At 42.4% G+C, this 24,034-nt stretch overlaps 1 protein-coding gene across 1 annotated transcript in view; it reads left to right on the forward strand.

The window, feature by feature from the left end:
• The window catches only part of ADAMTS12 (ADAM metallopeptidase with thrombospondin type 1 motif 12), a 273,919-nt gene that overhangs the window by 126,243 nt on the left and 123,642 nt on the right, over positions 1-24,034 (forward strand). The window contains exons 4-7 of the mRNA XM_019737332.2: positions 11,038-11,234; positions 11,957-12,040; positions 19,794-19,918; positions 23,498-23,647. Coding sequence (XP_019592891.2) covers positions 11,038-11,234; positions 11,957-12,040; positions 19,794-19,918; positions 23,498-23,647 — 556 coding nt within the window. The remainder of the gene's footprint in view (positions 1-11,037; positions 11,235-11,956; positions 12,041-19,793; positions 19,919-23,497; positions 23,648-24,034) is intronic.

Raw genomic sequence — 24,034 nt, forward strand, 5'->3', positions numbered from 1 at the left:
AAGCTTTTTAAAATACAGTTGACCTCTATGTAAAATGGGGTTGGTAATACCTGCCCTCCTGTCCCCAGGTTGTTAAGAGAAGCAACTATGATTGTGTAAAAGATACATGCTCTTATTGGGAAGAACAAGTTTCACTCATTTTCTTTAAATTCTTTCAGCTTATCTGGTGGTCACTGTTCAATTTTCATATGCTGGGAACCACGACGAGTCACCACTCAGTTACACACATGGGAAAATCCATAAATGTCCACATTATGGAATCTTTGCAGTGAAATGAGAGTCCTTGCCCCGCTTCCATCTGGGGCCCTTTTGCAGGCTCTCTGGATTCCTCCCACCATCCCCGTTTGTGTTGGGTCTGAAATACAAGCTCATTTTAATAAGCAAAGTATAACATAATTATGAAACAGAGCGGATGTTCCCTAATTACTTGACAAATGGAAATAGTTTAGGATTAGGCCGTTTGGAATTATCCAGGCCATTCGGAATTCTCGAAAGGCTACCCGATGACCCTTTTCTCTGCACCTTGTTCATCCTTCTCATCCTGTCTGGTTACATCCTACTCACTCCGAAAGCCCTGCTTCCCACCTTGAGAAGTAAGTCTATTCCACCTGCTGACTGGACAAAGAGTGCCTCAGTGGAAGCAAAGTTGATTTGATTTATCTTCGTGATTTCAGGGTGATTGGAAATAGGTGCTCATTGAATCCAGCTGTCCTTGATCTCTTTACCCTCCAAACTCTTATCATCCCTCTTAGTGACATTTAATCCTTTATTGTTGGTGTGATTTTCTTTCTTGCTGATGCTTTTTATTCTCCACCCCAATAGTTGAGAGAACATCTTGAGATTAAGGACTATATAGTTCATAGTTTATCTTTGCCCATAGAGGCTAGTGTGGTCCTGGCCGGTTCTGAATATGTGCATAATACCTTTTGCCTGATTAAATATCACAATTTAATTATGTTGAGTCACTACCACATTTTGAGAAGAGATTCCAGAACCCCTATCTCTAAAGCTGGGAGGCCCAAAGTGACATCTCAGAGAGAAGTTGTATGTGGTAGATGTGTGGACAGAGCTGCTTTCTTGGGCAGACAAACAAGGAGTTAGGTGGCAGATTAGAAAGTAAAATCTAGACTTTTGAAATGTATAGTCAAAAAAAGCAAGCAGACCTACGGGGCACAATATCTTAGGTTGACAATATTAAGCCAAAAAGAGCTGCCTAGGAAACTCTAATAGCCTCAAGAGGGCAGAAGTGGGCAGAGGCATAAAGGTTAAGTCAAGATGGGCCTGTCAGCACTGATGGATGGATTGGAGCCCCAGGACGAGGGGAGAAAGTCACAGAGGACAGGACCAGTCAGGTCGCAGTCAAGGCTCCAGGAAAGGGCCAGGCAAAGAACTTTTAATTTATACCTCGTGTCACTGGAATGTTTTGGAAAATGGAATTTCTGGCTAATTAAAATGTTAATTAAAGTAAGGGGGATCAAATATATGGTGATGGAAGGAGAACTGACTCTGGGTGGTGAACACACAATGTTATTTATAGATGATGTAATACAGAATTGTACACCTGAAATCTATGTAATTTTACTAACAGTTGTCACCCCAGTAAATTAAAAAAAAAACACAAAAAACAGAAAAAAACAACTCCAAAATAAATAAATAAATAAATAAATAAATAAATAAATAAAGCTTATTTAGAAAAGTCTTACTTTGATAATTCCAGTTGTTGAAATGTTACTGTCTCAATAAGCACACGTCAGTGATTGTGAAACAGTGATGGGTGATTGAGTCTCTTTAGGGGCTGAAAGGTCACTTTGGGAATTACTGATGCAACGATAGAATGTGCAGTTGATTGGGTAGGTCTGTGTTCACTTCAGCTTCCACCATCTACCATGGAAGTTAATTTTTTTAAAATTTATTTTTTAATTGTAAAATCTACATAACATAAAATGTACCATTTGAACTATTTTAAGTGTGCATATCAGTGGCTTTAAAACAGTCACATTGTTGTGCAGCTACCACTGTCTATGTGTCTAGCAAACTTTTTTCATCTTCCCAAACTGAAACTCTGTACCAGTGCAACAATAGCTCCTCAAAATTTCCCTCCCATGCCAGCCCTTGGCAACCACCATTCTGTTGCCTGTCTCTTGAATTTGACTCTTCCAGGTGCCTCACATAAGTGGAATCATACAGTATGTGTCCTCTTGTGACAGGCTGTTTTATTAGTATAACATCCTCCAGTTTCATTCATGTTGTAGCATTTGTCAGAATGCTCTTCCTTTTTAGGGCTGTATAATATTCCATTATGTGCGAATACTGCATTTTGTTTATTCATCTGTCATGGACAGGACGTTACTTTTTAAAATAAATCTCCATGTCGAAACTTAGTGATCTCTTTCTCTCTCCTAAAAAAAAAAAAAGAGTATGGAAAAACAATAGATAAAAAGTACTTGCTTTTGAGTGCTGTTTCCTGTTCGCTTTGCTCTAGTCAGTGAGGAACTGAAATATTTTACAAGGGAGGGCAGGGACGAGGCAGCCAGGCTGGTTAAAGTCATGGTTCTCCCCAGTTACTGGAATTAAATAAACCTTACCTGAAAACAAGAGGAACAGGGTTTTGCCCTGTTATGAACATCATATCTTTAGTCGCTAATAAATAGGATTGAGGAAAACAAAATAACACTTCCCGTGACTCTGGGAATGATGATTGTGCATGGTGTTCGTCCCACATTCTAGTTTATTCCTTACTTATAGCAATTCCGTGAGTCAGACTTTAGAAAAACAACAAACAGGAGACCCTTGATTGCTATCCAAGTGCCTGGTGGCTGTGTCTTGTCCTGTGCTTCTGTGGACCACAGTATTCTTTCCATTGCCCCAGGAAGTATGTTTATCTGGCTGAGTTCAATGTCTCACTTTATACTTCATGTATCTCTAGTTCCTTAATGGAAATTCTGGCTCATATTTTCAAACCTCTTTACCAGCCACATACCTTCATTGAAGAATGGCTGGCTTATTACTTGGAATAATTCCTTTTTTCTCCTTGATTTTGCATTGTGTCCCCCCCCACCCCCCAGGTCTATTTCTCTACCTTTGGAGAACCAGGTAATAAGTAGATTTATATTTCTCAATAATTATGTAGGTTATTATGTTATTATGCTGTTGCTAAAGGAGCATTTAACATGGTTGGGGAGAATAGCCTTTGATTACTTGGTTAAAAGGACAGACATTAACAAGAGAATTAGAGAAGAGACTGAGAAAAAGTCTGCTATTAAATTATAAAATTGTAGTGAAGAAAATAAAAGGGAAGGACCATCATGTTTTTAAAGTTTATTCTCTAACTATAAAAGTAATATAGAAAATACAATAAAGTGGATAAAAGAAAAAAATTACCATAACCCACTTCCTCCAATGAACTTCTAAGAAATTTCAGAGCTGAAATGGGAATCCCTTGTGATTTTGTGGGATCCCTTGTCCCTTAAAGGAAGGAGAGCACCTTACTCCAGAATACTATTTCCTTTAGGAAACAAAACTTGCCCAATTTTGACATGTTTGCACATTTGTTGTTAGCGTGCTACTTTGGGGGTTTGGAGTTAGAGATGGGTAAAGATTCCAAACAAAGTATTAATGTGATGCCCCATTCAGCCTGTTACTGGTTGACAGGTCCCTTGAATGAATGAAGGAGTCCTCAAAGAAAGCTGGGAAAGGCTGAGTTCAGTATTTGTGGGATTCAGATCTCCTATCTAAGCCAGACCCTGACCATTAGCTTGTGGCCTTGAGTGTCTTGGATTGTGGCAGTGGCCCTGCGTAGCTGGCCTCTAGCTATCTCTCTGAGTTTCTCTTACCACAAGATACTCCTGCTAGAACTTTTCACCTAATTGCTCCTCCTGTTCATTGACACCTCCAGCATTTGAAGTACTCTCATTTTGGTAGGTAACTCCTCCCCAGAGTGAGGAAGAGAGACAACATGAAGGGGTACTCGGGGGCCGCCTGATGCTGACGTGGTCCTTCACCAGTGTCTGCCCCTTAGCATGGCCCATCCCGTGTGATGTAGGCCCAGGGTGACGTAGGGACCTATCATCAGGTCTGTGAAGGGCCCAGTGTTCTGTCACCATTGATGTTGTCTTTGTCTTCAGACAACTATTTAAAATCAGGTCAGCATTTACAAACTAACAAGTCTCGAGTCTCAGAGCCCTTTTGGTGGTTTATCTACTTGCATCTTCTCTAGCATACTTATCGCTGTTACTGTCCCAGAGTTAGGCCCAGAGGGGCTCATGTTGATGAGTGAATGATAAAATTCAGGTTAGATTCACTAGAATGTGAACACCGTTTTGTTTCTGTTTTGTTTACTGCTCTAACCACCACCCTACCCCCACAAATAAATATTAAGTGAATGAGTCCATACATTCATTCAGCAAGTATTTATTGCATGTTAGATGACACCCGGCTGTGTGCCAAGTTTTGAGTACACAAATGACTGAGGCACTGATCTAGTTCTCCCTTGTAAAGAAAGCCTTTCCTCTCAGGGACATGCTGTCCAAAAGGGCAGGCTGACCCAGGCAGAAGGAAATAAAATGAAACACAGAAGTTTCTTTGAGCTAAGAGAATTAACAATGGCAAATCCATTGTATTTGCTACATTTGCTAATAGATAAAATCCTGCGTTTGGTTTATAACAAGAATAATATCATTCTATACCAAGCATATTCTCTGATCACAAGGCTTTGAAGTTGGATATCAACTGCAAAAAGACAGCAGGAAAAACCCCACAAATATGTGGAAATTAAAAAATAATATCTTTCTCACCTTTACTAGAAAAAAGCAAATTGCAGAGTCTCTCTTTTTGGCACTCGTCACAAGAGTGAAGTGATTCCTGATTACAATGGATCTAATGTCCCCTAAGATTATAATTTATGTCTCCTGAGTCCCTCTGCCCTGAATTACTTTCTCAGGCTTGTGATGTCCCAGAGGGCCTGAGGAAAATAAGGATGGGTTCAGTGTCTTTCGATTATTTTCTAAAATAGATTCTTATAACACATTGGGAAACCATGCACTCTATAGCATTTCTGTTTCTATAGCATATACTCTTTTGTAACTAGAGTGAGGCTGAATTTCACCCTGAAAAGTGACACAAAAATATTGTAAACTAGAGAACTTGCATAAATTTATACCCCTACCCCTGGTATGTAAAACTTAAAAATTCTGGATAAAGAGCTTTTATAATTTTTTTTTCTTTAAATACAGATAGTGGAGTGGGCAAGAATATGTGCAAAGTTCTCAGAGGCACAAAAGAAAATGGAGGGAGGGAGGGAAGGGGAAAAAAAAAAGATGGGAATGCAGACACAGAAATTAACCAAACGCTGAAGACGATGGCTTCCTTGGAGCTTTCTGAACGCTGCATTCTAAGAGCCCATGTGTGGGGGACTGAGGACAAGTTTCTGAGCTCACAGACAGTAGAGAGCTGAAAGCAGACGCCTACATAAAGATGAAATTGAAAAAGTGTCATTCTCAGTGAAGAGGTGTCCTAGAAAGAAAACAAAACCAACCAACCAACAAAAGAATCCCACAGAGGAAAACTAAGGAAATGTACCTCTGTTGGCTTAGGTTCTGGGTGGAAGAGGGCCATGTCTGCTAGAAGGAAAAAAGAACATTATAAATCTGTATGAATATAAATACTATATTTGTAATAAATGGGCAAGCAAGAAGTTATGTTTGTGTGAAATGAAGCATTAGCATAAGGTAGGGGGAAAGAACTGTAAAATATGCCCATATGTTTATAATAATATGTCCATTGGTGTATAAATATGACCACATGTAAATATGGTCTCTTCCACTTTCTTTAAAAATTCAGTCTCATCAGGGTGGAGTTGTTCTGTTTCCCTCTGCTCAAAACAGGGTCCGGTGGTTTCTCAAGGTGTCTGCGATGTAGTTTTCTGATTAGTGCCCTCAAAGGCTTCTTCCCTCATGACTTCCAGCCTGACTCGTGCTGTCTTGCCAAGTTAGTACTTATCACGCAGGATGTACGTTTTTCTGAGAGACTCTAGTGGTCCAGGAGGAGGAACTTAGAACTATTTATGCCCTGGAGTCAAGTTGGTGACGTGAAATAGCGAGCAGTTATGTGTGGTCTGGGGCATAGCAGCAGCAAACATAACCACCTCCCACGTTTCTTTCTGACCGACATGCGGAGCCTTGATGCCAGTGGGGAGAGCGTTATGAGCAATCCAGTAGGTATCACTCAAAATGTTCTTGCTGCATTTAAACGTGCACATGAATCGAGGACTGTTTTTTCCCCCTGTCCATGAAACCTTGGTACCTTCAGATCTCTCAAGAAGACCATACTGAACATGCCTGAGGCAATTTGTGCCTGCCACTGAGTGGGCAACCATTACAGGCCAGGCAGCAATCCTCCTTCTCTATGGGATCTGGGTGTGCGGCAGCAGAAGAGAAGCAGGTGAGGGAAAAGTTGAGTTAGGGTAGGAGGCAGAGCCTTGCGCAATGCCCTACGCAGAAGAGGTGGACCTCGTTGCCCAGGCTAGAGGTCACGGGAATGCTAAAAAGCATCCCTTCAAGTACAGGAGACTTTGTACCTGCCAGTCTTCTGCTTTCTGTGTTCACTTTCCTTGCTCCCTGGTACCACTCGAGCCTCCTCCATGCAACCTTCCCAAGGCATGATTTTTGCTTGTCTGCAGACAACCCTAAATCTGAGAGATTGCTCTGCTACCTGAGAAAGCTCTAAAGGAGAGACAGCTTTATGAAGTGCTGCCTAAACCATTTGGAGAAGGAAAAACTACTCAGTTATTCATACTTTCCAGGGGTCTCTAGGACCTGTGATCTGTTACCACCCAGGGCATCCTGGACATCTCAGCAGATACTGGATGGATATCGGTACTTCCTTAGCTTCAGGCTTAAGAAAGTCAGTCCTGCGTCAGGACGGGAAATTATCCTTACTCAAACTGCCTGTTTTACTGCATTTCTCCCCTTAAAGCAAACACTTCACAATCTCACCGTGGAGAATTCTCTAATCGAAACAAGTCATGTCATGGGGAAAAGTAGACAGTTCTTTCTTATTTGTGATTCATAAATTAGTTCAGGTTCATCTTGTTTTTCCTTCATCCATGTATGAAACATTTATTGGGCACCTCTCTTTGCCAGACATGGTATTGGGCACTGGGTGAGAAGCTGAAGGAGATGCACTTCTGGCCCTTTAGGTACTTAAAGCCTATTGCACAGCCTCTCAAGTAGCAGGAAATGACAGCAGTGTGGAAAGTGTTCAAATCCAGGCCTGCCTAGAAGTTATCCCAGCCCAGAAGAGGGAGATCTAGTGTGCGTGTGGTATGGACTGAATTGTGTCTTCCCAAATGTCTTGTGTTGAAACTCTGTCCCTGTTCTCCCTGCCCTGCCCTGCCCCTTGTGACTATATTTGGACATAGGGCTTTTAGGAGACACCTAAGGTTAAATGAGGTCATAAGGATGGGTCCTAATCCAATAGGATTGGTGGCCTTAGAAGAAGAGGATGAGAAAGTGATCTCTGTCGCTCCACACGCACACATTGAGGAAAGACCATGTCAGCACACAGTGGGGAGCCAGGAAGAGAGCTCCCACCAGGACCAAACCGTGCAGGCATGGTCTTGGTTCAGCTTCCAGGGCTGTGAGAAAATAAATTTCTGTTGTTTACACCACCCAGTCTGTGATATTTTGGTATGGCAGCCAGAGCAAATTAAGACTGTGTGTGTGCGCGCGCGCGTGTGTGTGTGTGTGTGTCTGTCTGTCTGTCTGTCTGGAGGTGCCAGGAGAGCTTCTTAGAATTGTGACACCTCCCCTGCCCCTGAACAACTGTCTGGCTTTGTAATCAGGCCTTGAGGATGAATGTGTAGGGCTGGCTTCTTGTTCTTTCAAAATTCTTAGAAATTTTAAAAGCAGAAGCATTTCTTCTGTCACGTCCGAGATGACTTCATCAGGACTCGGCAAAGTCAGACTAGACATATACAATCCTTTCTCCCAACTCAGTCCTATCAGGGCCCAATTCAAATCTCACCACGTCAGTAAAGCTTCTGGCACTTTCCATAATAGAACTAATATCTCTCTCCTTGGGAATTATTTAAAACCTGATAATGACATTGTCATATGTTCATTTTGCATTATTCACAATTAGTTTGGCTGTTGTATAAGTGCAGGAATTATGTCACTTAACTTCTTTGCCTCTATTCATAGTAAAGTAGAGTAGGGCTTGCCCGACAGAGCCTAGTCCATAAATCTTTGTTGTTGCGGTAGTGGAATCAGACAGACTTGCTAGATCTAGGCTCTGTCATTTACTATGTGACTTTGGGGAAATTCCTAATCTTGTTGAGCCTCAGTTTCCTCATCTATACAATGGTGATGATATTAGGGCTTATTTCATGGATTTGCTGGCGCAATTAAGTAAAATATTGTGTATAGAATGATTAGCACAGGATTTGACCTTCAGCCAGTGTTTAGCATAGATAGGTCTTGTAGAAAATTTTAAAATAGATCTATGTCTTCTCTAGACCCAGCTCTTATTTTCACATTTCCTCCTACATGAGCATTTACTGTGTAACTCACTGGATTATTTACTGGAAAAATGAAAATAACTTGATGGGCTTTAAAGAGATCTTTTTTTTTTTTCCTTTAAACTCTCTTTCTTAAAATTGGGAAGATGAAAAGTTGAGGAGGGGGATTAAAGAAGGAGAAGTGAGAAAAGAAAGAAAGGACTGAGAGAAGCAGAGAAATCACCTTTATCCTACTAACTTCTTACCTGTGCCAGCCTCTTGCTAGCTTCTAACCTTCGATACCTGAGGGCCTGAGAGGAGAGGAGAACCACACCTGGCCAGGGACCTAAGGCTGCAGCCTGGAGCACATGGTTCTGCTTTAACGAAAGGGTTGCATATTTCATGGTCCCTGCCAACTGCAGTGAGCTGAAGCCTGCAAGCGGAGTCCAGCACTGAGGGGATGGACGCCAAGCCTGCAGGGCCAAGTGAGGAGAGTAGGCCTGTTTACCAAGGGTTTTATGAGGGTACTTGGGTGAAGAAGCTTATCTGTTGGTTGCCCAAATACATAAGCTCATGAAGAGCTCCTAGCATCCTTGCAGCTTGGAAGAGATCCACCCCCACGCAGCAAGAACAGGGCGGGGACTGAGAGAATCGCACTGCACCTGACCTGTGTTGATAGGATTCCTCTCCCTGGCCCAGTCTGCTAATGCCCCTTCCAGAACCCCCACATGGTCTCATGTGTGGCTTGCACAGAGAGGTTTGGAAACAGATTGTAGTTTGAAAACCTTCCCATGAGCTTCAAAAAGAGATGAGAGGGTGATAGGGGGACAGCTAGTGGTGCAGAATTAGAAACCACTGATAACATTTCTGGAGATTTTGTAGGGAAGTCGTACTTATCCATGCAAAGTACATGGAGAAGGAAAATAGAAGTTATTCTACCATAGATGAGGGGTTAACCATTGATAAGCTTTCTCAAGACTTCCCTCTGAGGTTTATACCATCCTGGATTATTTTTCAAAAGTCTTATATCAAAATACAGCTTTATTATTTTCACGCAAAACTTATAATAATAGAATTTGAATTGATTTTGACCTATGATTATCTCCTATGATATTTTGTAAATATTACTCAGTGTCTTCTAACTTCACATAGACATTGAAAGTGAGGAACAAAGGGTTACAGAGGAAATCAGTGTAATCAGCTCTAGGACCCATGGGCACTGCGGGGAGAGGGGAGGATATGGTTTTAGTTGTCCTGGGGGGGGGGGGGCGTGCTCTACACTGCTTTGAAGAATAGGATCAGGTTAATCCCTAGAAATTACAGGGAGGAGGTTTCAGCTCAGTGCAGAAGGGAACTGCCTAACAGAACAAGATTCCTTGTGTGGTGGTGAGTGCCCCACCACCGGAAATACTCAGGTTGAGGCTGGATGGCCGTCACCAGAGGTTCGGAAGGGGATGTGAGGTTTGCTACCCTGCTCTTGTATTCTGCCCCTGCCAGGGGTCCAGGGTGCCGACGGGGGAAGTAGGGGTGTGTGGCTGGCCTCCTGATAGAAATCTTCCAAGACTGAGACTTCTTTCCTTATTTACTCTCTTGGTAAATTCCTCTTTCGTCAACTCCCTAAGCCATTGTGAGCCCATTGCAACCTCTTACACCTGACCACCAACCACTGGGGCGAAGCTTCCTGAGGAGTGAAGTAGCACTTTATTCCGTTTAGTTTTAAACAGACCTCTTTCAAGTTTCAGGGAGGTGTTCCCTGGTTATGCTGTTCCGGTAGTTTGAGAATGATTCCAGTTTTGTTCAGGATCCCATAGCCTCTCCTAGGTTTTGCCTTCCAAACTATGACCCTCATATATTAAACCTTTTCCATACTGAAACCTATTAGTCACGTTGGTAATTTTCCTGTCCTTCACCAGATCTTTTCCAGCTCTTTTTATACCTTTTTGAAGTGGGAGGTCCTGAACCGCATCCAGCCTTTCCAGCTTACGTGTTCTTCAGTTTTACGGTGCTCACTCTGTGGGAGCCAGTGTGGTCTAGATGAAGATGCATGACTTTAGGGCATAGAAAATCCTGGATCTTCAGGGAAGTTATTTAACCGGGCACTTTGAACATCAATTTCCACATTTGAAAAGAGCAGTATGTACCTCAAATGTTCATGAAGACAAACAATTTGGCATTTTAAAGCCGAGTACACTGCCTTGCACACAGTAGGCAGTGAATAATTTAGAGGAGAAAGACAAGAAAGAAAAAGTTCCCATTCTTGATGATAATATCTTGTTAATAATGAGGGATCGCTTTCGTGAAATAGGTAATAATTATTTCAAAGAAGTACTTTTGAACCTCTCTGTAAAATTCAAATTTCAGTTGTCTTGGTCATAAAATTCATTTAAATTGCCCCCTTCTTCCGTTTCAGTCATGTATATAAGAACATTGCATTCATACGAGTATGTTATTAAACATCAACTTATGGCCTTGCATCTTTACAAACATAAGTAATATTTTAGAGATATGTAGAACTAGCCCACTATCTTCTGTTTAATATATAGACAGCCTTGGCACTTCCCGGAAGCTAGAGTTACAGCGAGAGAAGTGGGAGAGGAAGAACTTGCCAAGCAGAAGCCTCTCCCGGCGTTCCATCAGCAAAGAGAGATGGGTGGAGACGCTGGTGGTGGCTGACACGAAGATGATTGAGTATCATGGGAGCGAGAACGTGGAGTCCTATATCCTCACCATCATGAACATGGTATGTCAGACTGCGTGGGGGAGGGGCAGCTGGCAAACAGATATCATTAGAACTGCTCCACCCTCCAAAATTAAGAGAGGCGGGTTTTTGTCCTTTTTAACATAGAGATAGGAATCTATTCCCTGCTTAAGTAATTAAAGATGGAAATTCAGGACATTAGTCTTTCTCTTAAACATGTGTATCCTAGGAAAATTTGTAACTTACCACTCACGTTTTCCTTTTACTATGACTTCATCTCACTGATTTATGTTTAGTGCACAAACTAGTAAACGGAGGCAAAGAACTAGAACGTGATTTCCTCAAGGTGCTTAGCGCTAGAATTGGAATAAAGTTAATGATCCCTAATTCCAAGCTTCCCTTTTACATTTTTGATGTTTTCTGCCTTTCCAGAGAGAGTGTTAGTGCGGTGAAGATGGGGAAAGATATTTGCCTGAGTCACTGATAATAAAAGAGAGGCAGACCCTGGGTCAGGGAAAGGGTCAAAGGGAAGAAAGGTGCCAATCCATCAAGCACACAGCCAATCCATCACCTTGGAAAGCTTGCTTTCAAATATCATAATGTAGATTGGGCCAGGGGCATATCTCTTCTTTCCATGCCACCAAAATTTCCTGACCTGTAAGATAACGTTTATTTTAAGTGCATCACAATGCTGTTTTGTCCACCTCTGGCGTTTAGCTATTGTCTGTCCATATGGGCTAATGGTTCTCCATTTCTGACTCTAGGTCACTGGGTTGTTCCATAACCCAAGCATTGGCAATGCAATTCACATTGTTGTGGTTCGGCTCATTCTACTTGAAGAAGAAGAGGTAAGGAATAGTTTCCTCTCCACCGTTCTGCCTGTATCTTTTCACTCCTTACCTCCTTTACTTAGAAGAGCTCTTGGTTACAAGAAAGAGGGTATCAGAAAAGTGTTTAGAAGCCCGTTGAGAAGGAAAATAATATTTCTGTAGGATTTTCTTGGGAATTCTATGATATCAAGTGTGAGATGGAGAACAGTTCTGAGATACACATATTGGAATCACCTGACAGTCATTGCGTCTAGGGACACACAGACCAGATTTGTAGCAGTGACTAAGAATGTCCCACAGTGGAAACAGACTAAATCATGGCATGGCTGGGTGGTTTCAGTAAGAGTTAGGAGGGGCATGGAAATGTTTTCCCTTTATTTACCTCTTGCATATTAATACATGTCTCAGATCTGGGCCCGATTTTCCATCTGCACTTTTACCCTTGGGGATTCCATCTGTTCTCAGAGACTTGTATTCATCTGTATGCTGGGACTCTCAATTCGTCCATCAAGCCCAGACCTCTTGAGCTGCAGACTCATATCCAGTTGTTTACTTGACATCTCAACCTGGATGTGTCATAATCCACTCAAACGTGGAAACTTAATAAGTCTAAAATGGAATTTTTGATTACTCTCTGCCCAAATCACCTTAATTCCACCTCCTCCCCATCCCCCCAATCCTCCATTTTGCCCAACTCAGTAAACATTGCTGCTATGCACTATTACAGCTGATCTTAGCCAAAAGGCTGAGAATCGATTGCTATGCACTATTGCATAAACCCAGGAATCATTCTTGATTTTCTTATCTTCCCCGTACAACAGCAAGGCCCACGGTATTCCTACCTCCAAAATACATCTCAAACTCATCCACTGTTCTTCATCTCTACAGTCATTGCATTGTTTTAGGCCTTGTGTCTTGTCTGGGCTACCACAGTGGGCTCCCAAATGTTTTTTTTCTATTTCCAGCCTTGCCCCACAATCCATTCTCTACGTAGCAGCTAGAATGATAATTTTAAATACAAATTCTTGCTCCATTGCACTCAACTAGTCAATGGATTTCTGTTGTTTTTAGAACAAAATCTTAGAAATTTCTTACTATGTCCTGCAAAGACTTTCATGATCTTTACGGTCTTTCCTTATGTCACCCTCTGCCTTGCTTCTGACCTCACACTCACTGCACTCTGGGTGGGTTTTGGAACACACAAGGCAATCTTCAGCCTTGTGGCCTGTGCACTTGAGGTTCCCAATGTCTGGAACACCCGTTCCCTGGCTCTGCTCCTCGCCGGCACCCACACACCTCTCAGGCTTCTGTTTACGTGCTGCTTCCTCAGACAAGTTTCAATGACCAACATCCTCAAAGCTGTCCCCACTTACTGTTCTCCATCACAGAATGCAATTTACTTCCTTTATTGATACCACTCTCACAATTCATTAATATTCTGTATAGATGTTTACTCCTTTCTTGCTTAGCTCAGCTGCCATCAAAATATGAAATCCATGAGGGCAGAAACTGTTTCTTTATTCTTGGCTATATCTCCAGCACCTAACACAGGGCGAAGGACATGAATGAATAAATAAATGAATGAATTACGTGTAACTTAATGAATGAATGAACTGACCAACCAGAGGAAATGCCTTTGCAATCTATAAAGCTTAACCAGCAGTTGAAGTATACAAAGAAGGGCGTCATTCCGGTTTCCATCAGTGAGACACCTGAGGTCAAAATGCCCAAGACAAGGTTTATTGTTGTCTGGGCAGCTGAAGCCTCCACAATCAGAAGATAATCTCTAGAGCCTGGATTCCTTTTTCTTCTTCTTTTCCTCTACCACCCCCACTTCCTGTTGTCACTCAAGACATAATCTGGATGTCTTGGAATACTGATGGATGTATTATTTCCCTTCCTATGAACCTTTTGCTAAGAAAAATGTTTTGCAAACATCCGTAGAAACTAGGCAAAACCCAAACTATTAACTTTTCAGTGTCTAACATGACCTATTTGACTCTATGGGATTATTATTTACTATTGATAAGGGCCTAGACAGGGTAAAGTTAGGTGTTTACATGCAGAAAACTTCTAGGGTGCAAGTGTTTTTTATCCAGTAGAGATGAAAATGATTTGTGTCCAGCAAAGAGATAACTCTGAAAGTTGTGGTTCTATTGGTGTGTGGAATAGTAACTAATTTTGTATCTAATTTAGCACTCTTCTTTCAGCATTCTTCTTTTTTTTAACTGACTATATAGTTGCATCAATTTTGTGTATTTGCCTTTGAACCATCTTGCCTGTCTCCTCATTAATGAGTTAAACACACCTTTAACATGTGCTCACTATAAATTTGTACAAGAATTATGTTTGGAACTTGTGACAATTATACTTTGATACCTCTGGCTTATTTTTACTATTGTATGATGATCTAGCATGTATGCATGCTTAGCCAATGAATGTGTGGACATTTAGGGTTTTCAGACCTGAAAAAAAGGAAGGTTTTTCTGGGAATGAGAAGGAAAAACCTTTACCTTTTTCAGTCCCACCAGTAGCACTACGAGTAGGACCTCATAGAGAGGCGTCCATAGATCAGATCCCTTCGCATTTCACAATTCTTCATTCCCAGGAAACAAAATCTCCCACCAAAGTCTTGCTGCAGTGAAATCCTTGGGGATTATTTGATGGGCAACTACCTCCTGACCCCATCACAATTACGTTGTTTTTCTTCTTCCCATCCTCATTTTGCAAGTGCAAAGAGATACAAGTGCTTTGCTGCAAAAAGCCATGACTTCCTTTCTCCCACTTGCCAAATGTCTTCCTCTTGCATGCTTTTATAGAATCTACAAGTGGTACAAGGTTCATCGTTTGACAGCACAATTGCTAGCTCATTGTAGAGTTGCAATTCACAATTCTCATTTTCCTGATTCGCAGAGAATGGCTCAAGCTATTCTTCACATCTTTGACTAACGAGCAGCCCCAACAACAACCAAAAACAATGACTCCAGCCTTTACCTAACATCCGGGTAGCAGCCACAGGCTGAAAGTGCAGTGGGAGGTATTGGGATATGAGTATTCCTTTGAGCAAGGAGACCTGCGTTCTAATCCTGATTCTTTCATCCAGTAGGTAGCTCTGAGAAAATCACATCATTGCTCCATGTACCATTTTTCCTCATCTGTAAATGAGAAGAGAGTTGTGGTACATTAGCCATATGTAAAACATGGTGCTAGCCACTGAAGGTACAAATAGGAATATAAGTCCCATTTTGTGATTCTGAGGCGCTTGGAGTCTACTGCACAAAAGCACAACAAAGGAAATTTCAAACTGAGCTTATCATGAGTATACAAAAAAGTAAAAGAGTACTTGGGATAGGGAAGGATACTTGGATGTCCAAACTAGGTTTTAGAGGACGAGAAGGAATTAACCAATGAGGAATGACATTCCAGGTAGAGGGACCTGCGTGGGCAACAGCTTTAGTGCTTCAACTAGCACTTTCCATACAAGGGGCTGTGAACACATCACTGATATTGAACTACAAAATGGGAGGATAAGAAGCAATGTGATTGTGCTGGAGGCAAGTGAGAACATAGCCAGTCAAACACCTCCATTCTCACCCGGTCTTGTTCCAGTGTTGCCTGTCTCTGTACATGACATCATCATCTTTCCAGTTGTAGAAGCCAGAAACGGAAGCATCCATGACACATCCTTCACCCAGATCCCTATATTCAGTCCATCATCAGGTATTGCCAATTTTGTCTGACCATCTCCATTTCCATCACTTTAATTCAAGATACAGTTGTCTCTTTCCTGGGCATCAGCCTTATATACTTTCGGGTTACTTGGATTCCTTTCAATACTATTTTCTCCTTGTATCCAGGATGATCTCAAAATGGTCATCTGATCATATCCACCTGCCTCACACCCCTTCTACAACCTACACCCCTGACTTAAACAATCCAATGGTTGGCTGAGCCTCTGTCTCATCTCTTCCTGCCCCCTTTACTTGGGGATAGAACAATAGTTTTCTACTCACCATGATTTCTCCTGTCTCTGGTCTTGCTGTTGCCTGCACTGTCTTCCTTCTTGTCCTTTAGTTAGTACCTTAACTCCTCAGAACCCAGCTCAACAGTCACTTCCCTGGGGAAGCCTTCTCTGACTCCCCTGCTCAGTGAGATTCTATTACACACTCCCACATAACACCGTGCATTTCTCCTTCATGGCACGTTGCAGTTGTCATTTTACAGCTCTTTGATTGATGCACTTTCCTCCATTAGTATTAAGACTTAACGGCAGACGCTAGGTTGGATGTTGCTCACTATTTAGCCCTATTAATGCAGGACAGAGAAGGAAAAGAGTGAATGAGTAAGGCCAGCGTTCAGTGGGTTCAGATGAGGGTCAACAGTGGCCAAGTCATGACAGACCTTGTGGCCATATAAAGGGACTGGGATCTAATCCAATTAGAGCCTTCTGGATGATTCCAACCTGACAGATGACCTGGAGAGAAAGGCATTAGAGACATGGCTCTGGGGCTCTGTGGAAAGTGACATGAAGTGTGGAGTACTGAGGCCGGGTCCTGGAGGTCGGTCTCTTCCATCAGTGACTTTCTGTGACTCTTTCTGTCTTTCTTATTCTAATCCTATCTGACAGCTAACACCATTTTGGACTTCATTTTCTGTGGTGGGTTCAAGAGACTTCGTGCTTAATCTACATACATAAAATGTAGCTCCTGTTTGTCACTTACTGCCATGTAAAAACCACCATGGATTTTCATCACATTTTGAGAATAAATTGGGATAGTCTGAAGTGATGCTCACTTTGGAGCATCTTAGAGGCTTTCTCAAAAACTTAGATGGTCATATTTCAGAAAAGAGGAAATTAAAGTACACAAAGCCATGAGCAAGAAAGGCATGTCGAGCATATTTAGACATCAGGGGCCAAGAAATGTGTGACTTCAGATGTGAGCCACCTTGCTCTCATCCTTATCCTGCTTCCATCTAGCCCTGAATCAAGCTCTTGTTTTTGTTTTATGACCCTAATCCTATCTTTCAGACATTTCCTTCTCCGTCGAGGACTTGACACAAACTTGGCCTCTAGCCCTTTCCACTTTAGACCAATTCGTTCAATGGTCTACCTGCTCCCCTTTTGGGTCAGGAGTTAGGGGCAGGATGAGAGTCTTCCCTCCAACTCCTCCCTCGTCAACTGTTATAAGCAGTTGACATAATGGAAAGTATAAGATTTATAGTTAGTCCCACCACTTTCTAGCTGTATGACCTTTGGTAGGTTTCTTGTCTGTGCCTCCATATCTTCATTTTGCAAAATGGGGATAATAATGTCTACTTCCTAGAGTTGCTGTGAGAATCAAACGTGTTAATCCATATAATAGCACGTATCTGGCTTATAGAAAACACTCAGTAAATGTCCCTTGTTAGTATCATTCTTATCATTCCCACCATCATCATCATGTCGTTAGCTCCACAGCAGCCCTGTGAACGTGTTACTGTTACACCCATTTCACAGATGAGGAAACTGTGCCAAAGTTCTCAAAGGAAAGTAAAAGGCCTAAAGAATAAGATTCGGATCATAAGAGGTTGGAGACTTCTTTTAAGAACAGAATAGAGACAAAACTGGAATGGGAGTGAGTTGGGATGAAGCCACGTGGCCCCAGGTCCCTGTGCCGTCCAGGGGTGGGGCCCAAGGGTGTCAGGTTGGTTTGAAGGAGCATCAGTAGAGGCTGATAGTCAGGAAGGAGATGACTGTACAGAAAATTTCCCTCTTGGTCTCGGAATGATTTAGTGTCGGGTTCACTTTTGTGAGAATCCAGAGTTCAAAGTGTAGGTTAAACTTTGAAAATTCAGGCTGATAATTTCCCCTGCCCCCAGGGTGATTAGTGGGTCTGTAATAATGTATACAACTGTTGCTCTTTCAGGTTAAATGTCAAAAATATTGGCAAAGAATTTGTAGACTCATCACTTTTTTAAAGTCAAATCTCTTTCCTTCTTGATAGTCAGATGAGTTATTTGTTAAACACATGGGACGTTTTCAGATTAAACTTTTTACTGCTTTTCTCTTCTCTGCCCATTCTCTTTCTTCCAGGAACCTAAGTCTGGCTAGCAGAGCACAGTCAGATTGCACAGTAAGTCAAAAGCTGCTACCAGGAATTCTCAAAGAAATCAAGACAAGATTTTTGTTTGTTTCTTTTCATTATAGAGAGAGCTTACAAAGAGACAGCAGAACAACTTCTAATAAAAGCCATGTTCTTGCGAAAGCCTTTTCTGTCTCTCATTTGGGCCTATTTCTGTGAGCTGTTGTTGATTTTTCCTCGAGGTCATCTCCCCGTCCTGGAAAGTCAACCACTCCAATGAATAGGAAAGGTGAAGTGGGAAGTAAATTGACCTCCCTTAGAAAAAATGAGATGAGAAGACAATGGTGAAAGAACAAAGAGGGAAATATATTTTTGTTTACAAAGGAACTGGGAAAAAGAATTAGTGTGGATGGGGTTTGTTTTGATAAGCTCAAATAATTTTAAGGCTGCTTTATGGAAATTGTTTAGCACGAGTCTCCCCATGTTCATTGTGAGCAAGCGTAATCTCTCTGAAGTTCTTCTGCATCTTGTCCATGCATACGGCTGCATGGTAGCAGGCATAGCTAATTTCTCTTCCCAAGGCTCCTGTGATCAAGTGCATTCAAGATCCTAAATGTTTCTTGGATTTAACCTCTTATGAGATTCAGAGATGAAGAGACGAAAGACGCTGAAAAAAAACCCACTGTGCTCTATTAAAGCCTCCTGGAAGAATCGTGACATGTAGTAGAAAAGCAGTAAGGTATCCTGAAGATCCTGTCACTAACCTGTGCTAATGCCACATATTGTAGAGGAGGTGTCTACACAGGGGCGGGTACTGAGCTGTAAATGGTGAGCAACTCAGTTATTTGTGCATTGGCTTTGTTTATAAGACGAACTGACAAAAGCAGTAAGGAGAAAGCAAGCAAGATTTTGAGGTTAGATTTCAGGCACTAACATTTCTTTTTCTCTTCAGTGACTGTACCTCCGATATTCTAGAATTGCTCTCATAGGAATGTTGGAATGTAAAAAGAATCCCCTCTGGTGACATCTCTTTATGTTTCAGTGTTTTGCCTTCCTTTACTTCTTTTCCCAATAGTCCTGCTGCTAGAAATATCTCAAGAACCATGCAGACCTAGCCCATCTATTTAGAGGGTCCAGCCTCAACCTAGTTCTCAGTACTTTCTCCTTGATCATCTCTTCTCCTAATGGTTGTCAGACAACCAGTGATCCAAACTGGTTCCTAACCCTCTACCCTTAGTTTAACAGATGGAAACCATGAGCACGGAAACATCCATTGTAACCCCAACCTTGCAGGATACTGCATGAAAGGAAGAAGGTTTTGTTGAAATTCTGTTCATTCTGCATTAGAAATAAAAATGCCTCTTTGGGATTGTACTCCCTCAGGAAGCAGAGAGCCACTGGAAATAGAACTTCAAACAGCTGCCGGTCTTTGCTAATATATTTTAAAGTTTTCTTCAAGGGTACTTGTCCCAGTGATCATTTTTGTCCTGCAGTTCTTCCCTTTGGATTCTTTTAGTGGAAGTCATGAGAATAACAGTATTTAGAGCAGAGGTTAGCCCAGACGACTCAGTTGGCCGCTGCCAGATTCCTGCCGAATGTCTGAGGCACCTGCCTAGAGCTCATCTCACCTGGGTGCTTCCAGGGACGAATGTGATGGGCGCTGACCACAGTAAACTCACCTGTGCTGATCTCTTCCTCTTCTTCTCCAGCAAGGATTGAAAATAGTGCACCATGCAGAGAAGACACTGTCCAGCTTCTGTAAGTGGCAGAAGAGCATCAATCCCAAGAGTGACCTCAATCCTGCCCATCACGATGTGGCCGTCCTTCTCACCAGGTACCCCAGAGCCTGTGGGGAAGCCAGGGGCTGCAAGGCAGGGAGGGCTGGCAGGCGGAAGGGTTGCCAGGTATGCAAACTCATGAAATTCTACTCTTTGCTGCTCTTGGTCATTTTTAAAGGTCGCTCCTACGATGTAGACAAATCCTGACTCCCATACCAGTAAGGGAGCAGTTAGCAAACTTGCTAAATATGACAAAAGTCTCTGTGTTAATAAACTGTGTCTGCTGGTAAAATGCAGGCCTCTTTCCTATCCCAATGAGGATTTCAGCTTTAAAATCAGCTTCTCCATGCAGCTCTACAAACAATCAGGAAGCTTGTTTGCACAGCCTCATTCAAGACTCCGGTTATTTTCAACCATGGAATTTCTGAACCTTTATTTTTATTTTACTTTTTAAAAAAGTTCCTCTAATGATTTCTACAGATATCAGTCCTCCTTGTAACCCATCTCTGACTGATGTTGGGAACAGAATATGGGGAGCAGGTCCTCCCCTGAACAGGCAGAGTGGTGCTTACAGTTTTCTTACACCTTTCACCCTCCTATAAATCCCCTTTTGTTCTGCCTACAGGCAGGCCCTGTGGTGCCAATAAGAATCATCAAAGCTTCTAGGACTCCCAGCTATGAAAAGCTAGCAAACTTTCCTGAAACCCAGGCTCTTGGAAGGCTATGTTTGCTCATTGAGTCAATAAATGTTTATTGAGCACCTACTGTATACCAGACACTATTTTAGTCTAGATAAATGAGGGTCTTGCATTAATGGGGAGAAGTAAATTCTCAGTGGGCACTCCTGTGATGGCCTTGGGTGTGTGTGTTGTCCCTGCTGAGGGCAGGCTGCCCCTGAACATATTGTCCTGTCATTTCTCCCTTTGACAGGATCGTCCCTGTGCATAGGATGCCTGCAAGGGATGATAATCAGCCCCCACCCGCCCCAAATGTCTACCTTACCCTGACTGAAAACTCCAGCCATGAGAATCACTCTTTTGAGTGAAAATCTCAAACTTTGGTTGAATGCAAACATATTCCAGGAGAAGTCTGTGGCATCAACCTGTTACATTAGGTTCATTGGGACCTCTGATACCTTGGGTTGATCAACAGCTCCCCTGGGAAATAGGTTAGTGGGGGTGTAGAACGTAAGCAGGGGGGCTCTCGGGAGCCAGCAGGCAGCCAGGGAGCACTGAGGGTCTGGACAAAAGGCCAGAAGACTTCAGTCCAGGCAGACCTTTCTATAGGCCTGAACCTGGGTTCCAGGAGCAGCACTGGCTGCCTGGACCCCGTGTCTCAGCTCTGACTCTTTTCTTTTCCTGAAAGCAAAAAGCGTTCTCTCATTCTCACACGAAGAAATGAGTGAGTTAATGACAGCTTGCATTTGTGGAGTGTTTGACATGGGCCAAGCACTGTGCTACATCTGTTAGAATAATCACCATTCCATTTAATACCCATAGCAACACGGGTAGCTGACCATGGTCAATCATTCTGATTTTACAGATGGGAAAGTTGAGGCTTGGTTATGTCACTTGCCCCAAATCTCATTGCCATTAACAGGTGAAGATGGGACTTAAATCTAGGAAGTTTGACCCCAATAGCCATTCTCTTAACTATTACTAAATAAGAATATAAAGGATACTCTCTTCTTTTGTTTTTCTTATTATGATTTTTGGTTCCTAGAATAGGGGTCTGTTGCAAGGTATGATGAACGTCAGCAGCTCCTAGACAGTGGAGAGTATTTCAGTTTCTAAGTCAGGAGTTCTTATCCTTGGCCTTGCTGATGTTTTGGATTGGATAATTTTTTGTTGTGTGGGGCTGCCCTGGGCATTGCAGTAGATTTAACAGCATCTCTTGCCTCTATCCATGAGATGCCAGTAGTATCGTCCTTCAAGTTGTGACAACCAAAACTGTCTTCAGACATTACCAAATAAGTGTTCCCTAAGAGGGGGTGAGGAACAAAATCACCCCCTGTTGAGAACCTCTGGCCTGAAGAAGTAGGTAAGATCAGGGAGGGAGGGAGGTGTAAGACTGAACTGGTCTCTGGAGGACTGGGCTGAGATCCACGTTAACAGAGTTCTCTGCAGAGGTGTGTTCAGTAGGAGATGCCTTGGGCTTGAACACTCCCCATGGAATGGGGCTGGTGGCTGCATGGCAAGGCATGTTTTCTCTTATCATGTCTCAGAGTATGGGGGAGGTAGAGCTAAGATCCTTTTGGGAGCTTACCCTGCAAAAACCATATTCCTACTCTTTTTTTCACCCTCTTTTATCCTCTTCAGCGCTAGATACTTAGTAAGCACTCAATGAACAATTTAATGGACCTAATTTCCTGTACTATCAGAATGAGAAGGTTGGCAGATTAGCAATGAGCACCATTCATTTTCGTAGCAGCTCCATGCAGACCTGGACTTTTGAATGAAATGGTAATTGTAAGAAGTGCATCTTGCAATAGGGGTGGAAAAGAACTTGGTTAGTCCTGCAGACCCAGAGAGTATTTAGAATGAGTGGGCTCCAGTCTCGCTGTCCAGCACGGAACTACCCAGCAACTGCGCTGTTAGTGCGAGTGGGGAATTCATGTCTGCTGCACGTGTTCTGAGAGGGGGGATGCTCTTTCCTGTCCCCCGTCCCAGCCATTGCCTCCTGGAGAATTGAGAATTTGCAGGGGTTTTCAAAGCCTGGATCTTTTCCATGGTCCAACAGACACAAAAAGCAGACCATTTGTCACCAGAAATGGCACCCACACAAAACCTATGAGCTAAAGGTCTGCAACTAACTGAAGATCAGAACCTTGTTGGCATTTGTGCTAGTCACCCTTGGCAAAGAACTCTTCTTAAGCGAAGAAAACCAAATGACCAATTAACAATGCTTTCAAAACTTATCAGTGATTCAGACAACCCCTACCAGGATATGGGAGCATACTTTTATATTTAAAAGCTGTATTTTTGAGATCCTAGAGTCTTTCCTTTCTTTTTCCATGGTTGGGAAGTAATAAGGTCCTGGTAAAAGAGGAAAGATCTCTCTCTCTCTCTCTCTCTCTCTCTCTCCCTCTCTCTCCCTCTCCCCATCCCCACCCATATGCAGTATTATTAGGGTAGTGGAGCTGGAGAGAAAATTGATTTGAACTCTGGACGGGACCCCTTGCCTTTTTCATGAATGATAAAACATTCTTAGATGAGTTTTGAGCTTAGACCTCAGAAAAACAAAAACAAGGATTTCACATTGGAGAAAACCTCAGCCACTGCTGGATGTCCCTTCCCTATTTAAAAGTTCAGATTAACTTCAATTTTCAACCAAATCCTTCTCTTTTTGAACAAATGGTATGATTTGGTCTCCTGAGGTTAAGAGCAAAAGTAACTCAAAACAGTTGCCATATTTTCTCACATTCTTAGATGTTAGTGAGAGTCAATAATCAAGGTAAAATCAGAATAATCTGAATGAATTCAAAATTGCTCCCTACACTCATATGGACTTCCAAAAACTTATTTAACCATCCTTTAAGTCTATATTGAATGTGAATTAATACCCAGATCGTTTTCCAGGAAGGGTTTTTGCAGCTGTTTTTTGGGCACCCATACATCTCTGTTCTCTGCTTTCAGAAAAGACATCTGTGCTGGCGTCAATCGCCCCTGTGAGACCCTGGGTCTGTCTCACCTCTCGGGAATGTGCCAGCCTCACCGCAGTTGTAACATCAATGAAGACTCCGGCCTCCCTCTGGCTTTCACGATTGCCCATGAGCTCGGACACAGGTAAAGGGCCAAGGAAACTGAGATCTCCTCATTGTGTTCATGCATCAATATCAGACAGAAGAGGGAGTGGGGAAGCATCTTAAATGGGGCATCAGGAGAGTCGGATTGTATTATGGCTTGAGACCCGCCCTCCTGACCCTCTGCTGTCTCATCTGTAAAGTGGGGATTATCATGCACTTTCAAGAGCCCAGTGTCTTCTCTGCCCTGACCACTTGTACCATTCACATCACAGAATCAGAGGCCACTGCAGTTCTCTGCATTACACTGAGGTGAGCAGAAGCAAGGAGATAAGCTCTAGCTCAGTTGATTACTTCAGGAGTAGCAATTTTGTTTAGGTTTTATGAAATAATAATAGTATTAATATCACTAGGAAGTCACAAACCTTAC

This window comes from Rhinolophus sinicus, linkage group LG03, assembly GCF_036562045.2.
Source record: "Rhinolophus sinicus isolate RSC01 linkage group LG03, ASM3656204v1, whole genome shotgun sequence".
Classification (NCBI taxonomy): domain Eukaryota; kingdom Metazoa; phylum Chordata; class Mammalia; order Chiroptera; family Rhinolophidae; genus Rhinolophus; species Rhinolophus sinicus.